This window comes from Anguilla anguilla, chromosome 9 (assembly GCF_013347855.1).
Source record: "Anguilla anguilla isolate fAngAng1 chromosome 9, fAngAng1.pri, whole genome shotgun sequence".
Classification (NCBI taxonomy): Eukaryota; Metazoa; Chordata; class Actinopteri; order Anguilliformes; family Anguillidae; genus Anguilla; species Anguilla anguilla.
In genome coordinates this window covers 20745500-20757579 of record NC_049209.1, presented here as the reverse complement: position 1 = coordinate 20757579, position 12080 = coordinate 20745500, and the positions used below count along the sequence as shown (strand labels likewise).

At 44.3% G+C, this 12080-nt stretch overlaps 1 protein-coding gene across 1 annotated transcript; it reads right to left on the bottom strand.

Moving 5' to 3' along the window:
* Positions 1-52: 52 nt before the first annotated feature.
* dlat (dihydrolipoamide S-acetyltransferase (E2 component of pyruvate dehydrogenase complex)) lies at positions 53-11743 on the bottom strand. The gene is made up of 14 exons (XM_035434818.1): positions 11265-11743; positions 9167-9268; positions 8787-8911; positions 8391-8544; positions 7989-8115; positions 7515-7696; positions 6019-6160; positions 4625-4692; positions 4093-4242; positions 3843-3950; positions 3453-3571; positions 2761-2923; positions 2432-2568; positions 53-2255 (listed from the first exon to the last, which is right to left on the bottom strand). Exons 1-14 carry the CDS (start codon positions 11526-11528, stop codon positions 2126-2128), a joined length of 1971 nt encoding a protein of 656 aa, XP_035290709.1. The 5' UTR covers positions 11529-11743; the 3' UTR covers positions 53-2125.
* Positions 11744-12080: the final 337 nt, after the last annotated feature.

The following is a 12080-nucleotide window of genomic DNA, read 5'->3' as shown; positions in this document are numbered from 1 at the left end:
TTATCAAACCCATGCCATTGATGCTGTTAAAATAACCACAGGGCTGCATGTGTGGACCAAAATAAATATTGCTTCTTTATTACTTAAGAACACACTGTGCGTTTTAAAGTGCACAAAACAGAACTTTGGCTGAATAATGGGTGATGAGAGGCTGTGTCTGATGGGGCGTTAACCGAAAAGAAAGGAAGGAGAGGGGGAACCATCCACGTAAAAATGGGTCTGTTGCCTTTTTTTCAGCTTTACGTTCAGGTTCACAGCTGGGTGACTGAGCAAGGTGACAAGCAGGCAGACTTAATATAAACTGTGCTATTCCAGACCAAACCCAGAGCTACAATATCCTGTGTGCTGAACTGAGCCTAAACTATATTCTCAAACCAGTTTTGAGCACATGCTCTACGCATATATAATATAGAGCTCAGGGGTCCCTCTACCAAAAAAGGAGGAAAAAAAAAAACAGAATTTGCGTGCATACAAGCTGCAAAATAGTTGAATGTCCCTCCTGCTTTGAATCAATCCTGAACCCTTGAGGGATGGTAATGTAAGCACCAGACATTCTTCAGCTCTATGTCCGTGTAAAATTCCTTTTTCCACTACAGAGCTATTGATTACAAATTCAAACCACACTTTTGCTTGACACGTGTAGAGATCAGTCCAAAAAAAATCGAAAACATTAAAAGGATCAGACCATTTTCAAAAGGTACTGGAGAAAATATCAAATAATTTATTTAGTTTTCTGACATGTCTGCCTTTAAACTAATACATACAGTATACTATGGCTTGGAAGTGCTATGTCTTTTCTGTAGATCAAAGTACATCATTTTACAGATGAGAATTCCAATAAGACCTAAGTTTTGGGGTGTAAAGAGAGAACTTGGAGCCTGGACATGTTCACTTCATCAAACAGTCTAAAACTCTCATACGCCTCCTACCTCTCATTCAAAAACCAACATATGAGGTCAGCTGTGGGACAAATGCACTTAAGGCTAAGCAACATACATATATAGAACATTCCTTGCTTTTTTCAGTCCCACTTGTAACAAACTAGTACATATTTGCAAATACTTGTGAAGTTTTCTGTCATGTACAGAATGTCATACACTTTGTTCGTATCATAATTACACCTCCCTTAAGGTAAAATATATTTATTACCAGTCCTGCTACTTGTAATAGCCATCTTTTCAGAATTCCTACCCACAGGAAGTACTGACCAGGGACTTCCTGTTTGTCTGTAGTGGAACACCTCTCTGACAAACATGCAAAGTTTCCCTAGTTTTTAAAGCCCATTCCCTCAGTTCTGTGACAGTTCCTTAATGAAGGCTCCCCGCAGGCCTATTTGTTATGTATCTTTGACATTAAAGACATAAATCCTTTTTCTTTTTTGAAAACTCCCCACTTCCCATTAGAAAATAAAGAACAGTCATGCAAAGAATTGTCAGGAGTGAAAGTTAACCAAGATAAATAAATAAACCGTGTTCTTGTATTCAAGTACAGTACATTTAACAGACACCATGTTTGAAGGCCCCGTAACACAACTCATCATGTGTCCATGGAAACAGCAACCGAGAGAGTCACACCTGTCTGATGGGTTTGGAGGAACGCTAAAGAACAGGTAGAGGTAGAGAAGGTCCCCGAAATGCGCCAAGACGACTTTCACAGAGGACCCCTGATGGTTTGGCACACAAGTCCCTGTCCTGTGACCATTTAAATGCTAATGCCTCACAAAACTGAGGCGATGGAAATGATAGCTTTGCTTGTCAATGACCTACCTGGCCCTGTCCTCACTACAACAAACATCTGCTTCATATCTCAGAGCCAGGCAGACTACTGCAGAAGAAACTACGACAGACCTGGAACATAAAGCACAACACTGACTGTGGAGCCTCTGCTTGTCCCATCCTGGAGTTTTCAAAACCTCAACAGATGGGAGAACCCCTAAACATAGCCTCGGCATGGTTGAAATGAAACTTCATGTAGTCGCATGTGAGAGTGTGAGACAGAGAAAGACCGGGAGAAAAGAGAGAGGTGGGTATATTTTTGGGGGTTTTGGGGCTGGAGTGTGAATCCTGGGAGTAGGTTGCCCTGATCTGAGTATTTTGGGAATGGGGGGGGTGGTTGCCCGGAGTGATCACAGCAGCATGGTGACGGGCTTCTCCAGGAACTTGCGAAACTCTGCCAGCCACTGGGCCCCCACTGCCCCGTCAACCACCCGGTGGTCACAGCTCAGGGTGACGGACATGATGTTGGCCACGTCGAACCTGTGCAAGAAAGGGGGCGGAGACAAAAGCTTCAGGAAGGGGACAGATAACCATCCTCATTCTGTCTTTGCTCACTCCTTTCTCTCACTCATCCTCATCCAGCCTTCCTCTTCTCCCTCATCTCTGTCATCCCCCTTTCCCCTCTCTCCCTCCACACTCCTCCCTCCCTCTCTCACCCTTTCTCGTTGTCTGCGGGCAGTAGTCTCCTCTCTGAGCCCCCCACAGCCAGAATGCAGGCCTGTGGAGGGTTGATGATGGCTGAGAAGTTCTTGATGCCGAACATGCCCAGGTTGGAGATGGTGAAGGTGCCGCCCTAAGAGCACAGAACACAGCACTGAGCAACCGCCGCTGGGACCCTGAACACAGACTACAGACGCAGTCGCGTTAACGCAGCACGCGTCTGCGTTACGAACACACGAGCCTGGTATGAAACACATCGCACGCGAAAAGCATGGAGCATGCACACAAGAGTCGGAACCTGGGTTTTTCGGGTGCGGTCACTCACCTGGAATTCGTGCGGCTGCAGCTTGCCTTCGCGCGCCTTGGCGGCCAGCGAGCTCACGTCTTTGCAGATGGCCGCCAGGCCCTTGACGTGGGCGTTGAACACGATGGGCGTGATCAGGCCGTTGTCGGTGCTGACTGCAACGCTGACGTCAACCACGTGGTTCCTGCAGGAAGGAGGGAAAAGAGTGCATATAAAATATCAAAGCACGGTCCCCTACATTAAAAAAAGCAAACAAATAATGACAGCCATGTATAACATACCCTTAACAAAGATTCCACTAACTCAGTCATTCTGAAATGGATAAAACAATGTAGCTAAATTCTAAAACCAACATTTCAAAATCAAAGTACAAGTCTGGGATTTATGGCGAATACCCTCAAAGTTGCACGGAGCCTTTTAATTAAGCTAAATTTAGCGGTTTAAATTTAAACAGCCGATTTCATAGCGATATAAGCACTAAAAGCACTCATTCGATTTGACATCAAATGAAAAATACTGGACATAAATCTAAATATACCTTACTGGACTTACAATGAATACCAGTAATAGCCAGCAGGCAATACCTCTGACGTGTTGGCTATTACTGGGCATAACATAGCCCAAATGTACATAGCTGGATTTACAATGCATACCAGTACACATAAAAGCTATTGCATGACTGACTGTTATTAAGCCCACTGAGTGTGACTTACTGGCGGATCACGGTGTCCATCCAGGAGGAGTTTGCCTCAGGGACCTTCAGACAGGCCAGGGCCGAGGCTTTGATGATGAAGTCATTCACCGAGAGCTTGATGTTGTCTACTTTTACCTCCTTAAAGAGGGGGAGAAAGAGAGAGAACACATACAAATTGTAGGATGAGTGACACTCAAAAAAAGAATAAAGAAAAAAAAATCACATCAAGTAATACTGTCAAATACATGTTCTAGTGCTGTGTGTGTGTGTATGTGTGTGTGTGAGGCTGGAAAGTGAACGAGTGAGGTGTGTGTATGTCAATTCTGCAGGTAAGTGAGGTGTGTGTAGGCGTTAACCAAGCATCATACATACATTCATTCATTCATTCATTCATTCAGTGGATCCTCACCTGATTGAGTTCCTTCCTCAGTTCCAGAACTTGGTCCATATTAACATCCACAGAGAGGTAATAGTGAGGGATCGTCTGTTTGGACTGCATCAACCTCTGTGCTATTATCTGCAAGAGAAGGGGGGAAGAGGAAGGAGAGAGACAGACAGGGAGTTAGGGAGGGAGGAGAGAAGAGTGAAACTACACCAGACTGGACTCGGAACAGAGGTGACAAATGGGGTCTGTGAAACCACAGGACCATTGCACTCACCCTGCGAACGTTGCTGATGGGGATGTCTGTGAAGGTGCCCGTGGGCACGGCGGCCACTGCAGGGACGGGCGTGGGGGCAGGGGCAGAAGGGGCGGCGGCGACAGGGGCAGCAGGGGCGGCAGGGGCTGCTGCGGGTGCCACAGGTGGGACCTGGAGGAACAGAGGGAGGGCAGCACAGTCAAACCCAGTACAGGGTTTCCATTCACTTCTAACACCAACACAGCAGAATACCGCACAGACAGAACGTCTGTGGTGACATCCATACACCACATAAAAAAGCTAGTCAAAGGTTTCAGGTTCAATTTCCTGGTGGCTACACTGTTATCATCCTTTTAGCAAAGCATATACCCTAATGTATCTTGTTACAAAATAGTGAAAACCCAGATAAACGCATCTATAAAGTACAGTCAAAATGGCAGAGGTGTGGGTTGCTTCGCAGGTGACACAAATCATAAACTCATAAATCATAAGATTTCACACAATTTTTGGAACGAAAGGACAGTTATTTGGCTTGAGGCAGATGGAGACCTACGGGTGCAGCCTTGGGTGGGACAAAGCTCTCGATGTCCTTCCGGGTGACCCTTCCGTCTGGGCCCGTCCCTGTGGGAAGAGGAAAGGAAGGATCATTCTCACCTACTGGCCAATCAGCTTCTGCCTTCTTGGAACATGCTGAAAACAGTATCTCTAAAAGAACACCTCTACAGGGGCCTATTGGCCTTGAAAGAGGATGTTTTTCCACAGCAGGTACAATAAAACATAGGGCAGTACAGGTTATGGCACAGAAGCAGAGGACAACCCAACAACAGAACAACAACCAACAATCGCAGTGACAACCCAAGCTCCCGAGCCATTCGTTTCTTTATACAGACTATTTATGGCTACTGAGATAGCAGCGGAACCTACTGTCTGACCCCCGAGTCACTTCACACATTTTCTCTTTATCTGTTCAGACATTACAAGCTGTACGGCTTTAGACTGATAAGAACAAATTAAACCATGCCCTTAAACAGCACAGAGTGCCATTAATTACTTAATTACCCCAATAAAGAGCTAAAACATCCTGCAATATAAAAAGTCAGAGTCACTGATGGGGAGGGTGTTTTTTTCCCGCTACCACATATACAGAAATCCTCATCCTGTGTAAACATTGATATGTAGATTCAGGCTCAAGTAAACCGTTTCAGAACAAATTGAAAAATCAATAAGGAGGCAGGGAAACATCACCACAAGGTGGCGCAGGATACTGCAAGATCAGTGGGACTGCTTGAAGTGACACCCAACACTTACGCACAGTATACTGTACGTGTAATAATATGTAATAATATTAGTTCAAAATATGGTGAACAGTAAAGTATGTGCATAACTTAAATTTCCATATTGTTCTGTGAGTTCATCAAGCAATTATTATTATTTCAACAGTAAAATTATTTGTAGAATTGTGTTTTTTGTACCCTGAAAATATTGCGTTGCGAATGCTGTAATTTCTTCTAACCAAAAATGTATTTAGTTATGCAATAATTTTCAAGTTACATATAAAGTGACCTTTGCACAACTTGGAGACTTGCTCTAGAAGTATTTCATCATTCTAAGGTCTGTACTAAGTCAACTTTTATTGGAGGTTTTCACTTTTTTTTAACCTATTTTTATGTTGTCATTTAGAGGAAATGTCTTAAATTAAAATTACCATTTTTCCAGAAATGTGTGCCACATAATTTTCTCTTACTACAATAAGAAAGGACGCATGAAAATAAAATTTAAACACTCATTTAAAGTCTAATCCTGAGAAGTATGGGGTGGAGGTGGCCAAAACCAAAAAACTCAAAATAACAAATTAATATCGACTTCTTTGAATAATAATGAAATTACGAGTTTTGTCCCCTTGAGCCATACATATACCAATTCCAGAACGTATCTGCCTCTACCTACCCTTGACTTGAGCCAGGCTGATGCCCTTCTCAGCAGCCAGCTTCTTTGCCAGAGGGCTGGCGAACACCCTGTCCTTAGGGGCCGCCGCGGGGGGCGCACCAGGGGCCACGGCGGGAGCAGGGGGGGGAGTGGGGGCTGCTACCTGGAACACGAAACAAAGGGATTCAGGTGGCACAACCTCACAACCAGCATCGCATTCCTGGTGCTGCTCGACTCCAACATGACCCTGCAACAGAGTCATGCTAATGTCAGAGCATCCTCGTATCACTTGTGTTTGCTCTGCTATAGCGACCATCTGCACTTTATTATGCCATGAATGTTTAATATATATTATGCGAAATGACTGAAAAATATTAGGATTTTTAGAAGACTAGGTATGTGTACACGACCCCAAGGTTAAGTGTTCTAACTTAATCAAACAGCATTCTAGGCTGTTCTGAACATTCAACCTTAGATCTTGAAAAGCTTTTTTTTTTTTTAGACCAGTCAATCCCTTTTCCTTTTTTTCCCATGGCGTTTTTTTTTTTTACCCCAGAAGAGATTAAAGCTTGCTGAATTTGATGTTTCTGACTGCATTGTGCTGTACTGCAAAATCACAAAGAGATAGAGGCACCACAGACAGAAGCATATCACCTATCTGCTGCAAAGATATGGACTATCCACAAAACTGTTTGTTACAGACATTTAAAAAAAAAAAACATGCTGCCTGAAATGCTGTCCCTGTAGAGCATCTTGTACCTGGTTTTGTAATGAAATACAAATTAAATGTACAAATATAATAAGCAACAATTAAATTTCTACTAATTTGAGAATTTATGTGCACAAATTGTCATAATCATATCGGAAGGTAAAACGCACCTGCTGCTTCTACATGGTGCTCACACATGACGGTGGCTAGCCAATCAAATTATCACACATGAAAATCCACCTTAATCTTAGATCAACAAGACATCATAACCTATCCAGCCAAAGCGACCTGTACATGTGCACCCCCAGGGTCGCAGTCAGTTACCTTTCAAATCAGTCAATTCAGAAAATTATTTGTTTAGTTCATGAATTGAAAATGGCCACAATATTCTATGGGGGAATGGAACATGAATGAATATGAATTGATTTGCAGTACATTTCCTGAACGGACTCAACTGGAATGGAACTGACCCCAGCCCTGGTTGCCCTCAGTCACCACTGGCAGAAGGAAAACAATTCCCTTTTACAGCTGGCTGCAATTATACATGACAGTGACATCACACTGCCACTTAGAAAAAAACACTTTTAAACATCTTCTCTATGTTGAAACACCCATGGATTGAATATACACTGCCTGTACTTTGCAAAACTTTGAAAGCCATTTCAAGCGGATTGTCCCTTTAAGCAAAAAATGCTCACAACACCCTGTTAAACTGTGGCCAGTCCCTGGTTTACAGTAAATTCCCTAGCGAGCAGGAGAAGCAGAATCCCGTTTTCAGAGATAAGAGAAGGGGGGAGGGCAGGCCTACCGGGGCTGGTGGGGGAGGAGGAGTCATGATCTCTGCCACGCCCGTCTCCACGTAATCCGCGAAGGCCTTGATGTCGGCCTCCTTCTCCACGATGATGCAGAGCGGAGTTCCCAGGGGGACATCCCGGGTGCCCTCAGCGATCATGATCTTGGCCAGGTATCCCTCCTCCTGCACCTCAAACCCTGGCGGCGCACACCAGCACACAATGGGGTCAGAGGAGCGAGGGGGAACCGCAAAGTCCCACTCCACGCAGCTGCCAATCCATCATCACAACTTGCATTACATCAGCTGTGGATTTGATTAAAAACGGCCTTACCCAGAGCGACTTAGTCATTTTGCACTTCGTACACTGTCTGTTAAAATGGCTGGATGCTTACTGGAGCAATTGTGCTAAATTACATTCTCAAAGGGTTCAATCCTCTCGTGGGAATTTGAACCGGCGACCGTCTGGTTATCAGGGGGCCCAGGACTCACCGATTGTGGCCTTATCGGTCTCGATCTCGGCCAGCAGGTCTCCCTCGCTCAACTTCTCGCCCACCTTCTTCTCCCAGCGCTGCACAGTGCCCATGGTCATGGTGGGCGAGAGCGCGGGCAGCAAGATCTGATGAGGGCACACAGCATTTATTTATTCACAGTGTGGCTTGTCCTTGAATTTTCAACGTGTACTGTGAGAGCCAAAGACTATATCCATGTTAAAACCAAGTGAACAATAAAGTTCAATTGAACTGAATTGAACTGGATTTAATTCAACTGAATTGACAGGCTGCTGAGAATCAGAGAAGAATCCAGCCAACGGCTGGATCAAGTTTAAGATTGGGAATGAACTCTAATCCCTTTGATACAGCACAGTCCATCTTCACGCACTGCAACACCTACCTTCATGTGAGGGGGGTACGAGCTGCCTGGGGCCTGCGGGGGGGCTGCGGCAGGAGTGGGCGGGGGAGGGGGAGGGGTCGCAGCAGCGGCTGGGGTGGAGGAAGCGGTAGCCATTTCCAGAGAGTAATCCTTAAATGCAGGGATGAGGTCGGGGCTAAGAGAAAGCAGCAGTTACGACCAAGATCCACAAAAGCACATCTCCACAATCAACTTTAATTCCTCCATTAAATTACTGAATGCTTATCTGTGGTGCTGAGTGGTATTAGAACAAGGAATCAAGAAGACAACAAACTTCTACTGTAATGCTCTTTGTAGCTTCTTGTGAATCTGTCCTTCCAGTGAGATAACAATCGTTTTAGGCAATGGGAGCGCTCCAAACTGCACCAATAAGCTGACCTGTCCACCGTGATACAGATGACCGAACCGATGGGCACATCCCTCGTTCCCTCGGCAACCAGGATCTTGGCCAGGTAGCACTCATCCATCATCTCAAATCCCACGGTCGCTTTGTCCGTCTCCACCTGGATACAGTAACCACGGCAGTCTCAGTTCACGGCAACATGGCGGAATGCGGGATGTTATATGAACAAAAGTGAAAAAAGTAGGCAATCTCATTTATACTCATAGGTTTACATACAATATCTTTATTATCTCATTTATATTATCTAATTTATGCAAGTCTTTGTTGAGGAAAAGGGCTAACTTAACTTCAGCTGTCTAGGGGGGTGATGTGGGAACATGATTCATCAGAGGGGCAATGGCAGGTGGCTCCTCACCTCTGCAATCAGGTCTCCTTCTGCAATCTTCTCCCCTTCTTTCTTCTCCCAACGAGCAATGGTGCCCGTTTGCATTGTGGGGGACAGAGCGGGTAGCTGCACCTGTTAGAACACAGAATTAGCAAAATGCTCCTAATGATGCAAGTTTGTCTCCAGTTGATTTTTAGGAGATATAAGGGAAGGCTACTAAAGCAGCCATAAGGATCTTGGTATTCCCAGTCAACTTTTTCTAAACTTTCCCTCTTCAACATCCACCATCAAATGTGGCCATTAACTATGCACCAGTCACTTCATAAGACACAGCACAGCAAATGCATCAATTGCAATCACTGACAGTCAATGCACAAAGCAATCACGATGAAACACAATCACACACATAGCAGTAATCCAGTGGTCCTAGCGAAACAGTACAGCACAAACTACACAGTAGATGTACAGTGGCAAAGTACACAGCAGACATGTCCCTATACACTGTAGACTACAGCATGAACAGCGTGGAAATAAAACTTTTAAAAGCCTTTTTTAAACAGAGATTTTCGTCTGAAGTACAAACCCTCCATCATGGTCGACTACATATACACACACAGCTATACTATAATATACTACTATGGTAGCCTATAGCCGACATTATTGTAATTCTGAGATTGGCCATGTTACATTTCAAGGTGGCCTCAACAACCCCTACTGTTTTATTATGTCCAGCTGAACTCAGAACCTCCACAGTAAACACTAAGGTAGGAAACACTCAGAGAAGAGATTATGGAAAAACAGCGACTGCACAGGCTAGCATATCTCCCTGCACAAGGTTAGCGTAATCTGCACAACAGCATGCACCAACTGGTTTATATATGACAGTGGCCCCTGCTGCTATCTGTCAGACGACCAGGTAGGACTAAAAATTTCCCCAAACTCAAAGCTGGCAGCAACAGGGGCTACTGTTACCCATGAGCCCGGCATTTCTCATTTGTGCCAATGGTAATGTAATTTAAAAACCCCTAAATGCCATTTCTTTAATTTTATTTATTACTGTAATTTAGGTATTACTGAATTAGTTGTATGCCAGATACTTCACATGAAGTTCCCGCTGGGACAAATTATAAATTATTCTATTCTATTCCATTAGAGAACTGGGTGGGACCAAGGAAGCCCGTCCGCCAAATTGTTCAGCATTGTTGTAAACTGCACAGTAATGTCATTAATTATTTACCTACAACAAAACCACATGCTAGGGGAACCCAAAATAAGATACAAGTGTTACCAATCTATTTTGAAATATATTCTAAATTAATACATTAAAACTAGATTTGGACATACAGAGAAGGAAATACTTTGTGTAATGCATAGAAGTTCAACTATTTCTCGTTTTAGTATAAGCAGGTCAGCATATCACCAACAAATGGATTTCAGTTAGTGTCCCTACCAGCGCCAGCTAAACTATTTAACTGGCTCTGAAACGTGCTCTACATTAGGGCTGTTATTTACATCCATACACCCATCTCCTCCATTTCCTTTTGAAAACACTGACATGAGTGCATTTAGAACTACAGCATAATAAGGGAATGTATAATATGATTTATGCTGCAACTAGCTTGTTAGGGACCTTCAAATACGACATATTTCATAATGAAAACATCCAGCAGCTCTGCGATATCACTCCGTGCAAATCAATCACTCTGGGCAAGACAGTGAACAGGTCTCGTGCAGGCCGAAAACGCCTACTTGTGCTGGGGGTATGCAACGCGTGCAAGAAACAACTGAACCGACTGGAGAAGCCTGTCAGTGACAGTCGTGTGTACAAAAATATCTTTCTGTTGTACTCAATTCTGTGCCATCTTGAAGGTGACATCTACCAAACCGAGACCAATAGACCAGCTCGAATACTAACAGCAGGTTCGAAAAAGCAGAACAGCAGAGATAGTCGTCGCTAATTTTATTCGGTTGGTCGGAACTAACAGTACTCACTGTTCTGCCAGTAGCAATGACCTGCTCACTACATAATGCTGTTAATTATTATTTTTGCATCAATGTTGCTGCTAGCAAAATAAAGTCAAGTGCAACCAGCTTGTCAGACTCTGCGAATCATTCAAGCAATCATTACCTTTTGATGAGGCGGTATACTGTAGTACCGTTGGCTCTGGTGGATACTTGCAACCTGACCGCGTGGCACGAAACCATTTCTGTTGGTAAAGTTGCTGAATTTCGTGACATGAGACAAAGGTCTAATCCTACAGTAGCCACCAGTGTGGTACCGATTCAGGTGTCTTGTGGCCGGTTCGGCTCGCGAGCTCAGAGTAGGGCCCGAGTGCAGACCGGACCGTTTGAGACATGCAGACTGTCTCAACCGCACCACCAAACGTAGCATCCTGACTACCTGGCAATTTCTAAACAAAGCGTAGTTGCAATAGGATCTATACGGGAAGCGATCCTGTACTAAAAACGGGCGATTTCCGGTTTTCTTTTTATCAGTAGCTAACTATGTGAAGCTACCGCAAATCTATCCCCCCGTGTTGATCAAGGACCCTCACTTTCCAATGACCTCCCTGCCACTTTACGGCTCTCCTTCCACTCGCCCTCCAAGCCGTTTGCTAGGTTGCCAGATTTCCACAATCCGACTTCAGCATTACGGTCGAGTCGAGCTACAGGCGCAGTGTGTTCTAAAGGCTCGGTGTGTTTAAGCGCTTATTGATGTTCGCTATATTGGTTAACGGATGCACACATTTTGGGTTTGCAAAAGAAAAATTGGTTGCTCATTGTTCCATTGTTCCTAGGTCAAGGAGTGGAGTCTGACACCCCTGATTTGGGGGAAGTGGTTGTGGATGTGGCAGTTTAGTAACTGAACCTCGGACAGTTGACACGCAAGAAATATATTCTTGGCAGCCTGGTTACAGTTAAACAACAAGAATTCCGATTAACA

Excerpts from the sequence above, each read along its gene's own strand:
- dlat (XM_035434818.1), bottom strand. The coding sequence starts at position 11,528 with ATGCTACGTTTGGTGGTGCGGTTGAGACAGTCTGCATGTCTCAAACGG. Across the intron at positions 8,912-9,166 it reads AAGGAGACCTGATTGCAGAG|GTGGAGACGGACAAAGCGAC; the intron begins GTGAGGAGCCAC and ends TACTGTATCCAG. Across the intron at positions 4,693-6,018 it reads CAGCCTGGCTCAAGTCAAGG|GGACGGGCCCAGACGGAAGG; the intron begins GTAGGTAGAGGC and ends CTCTTCCCACAG.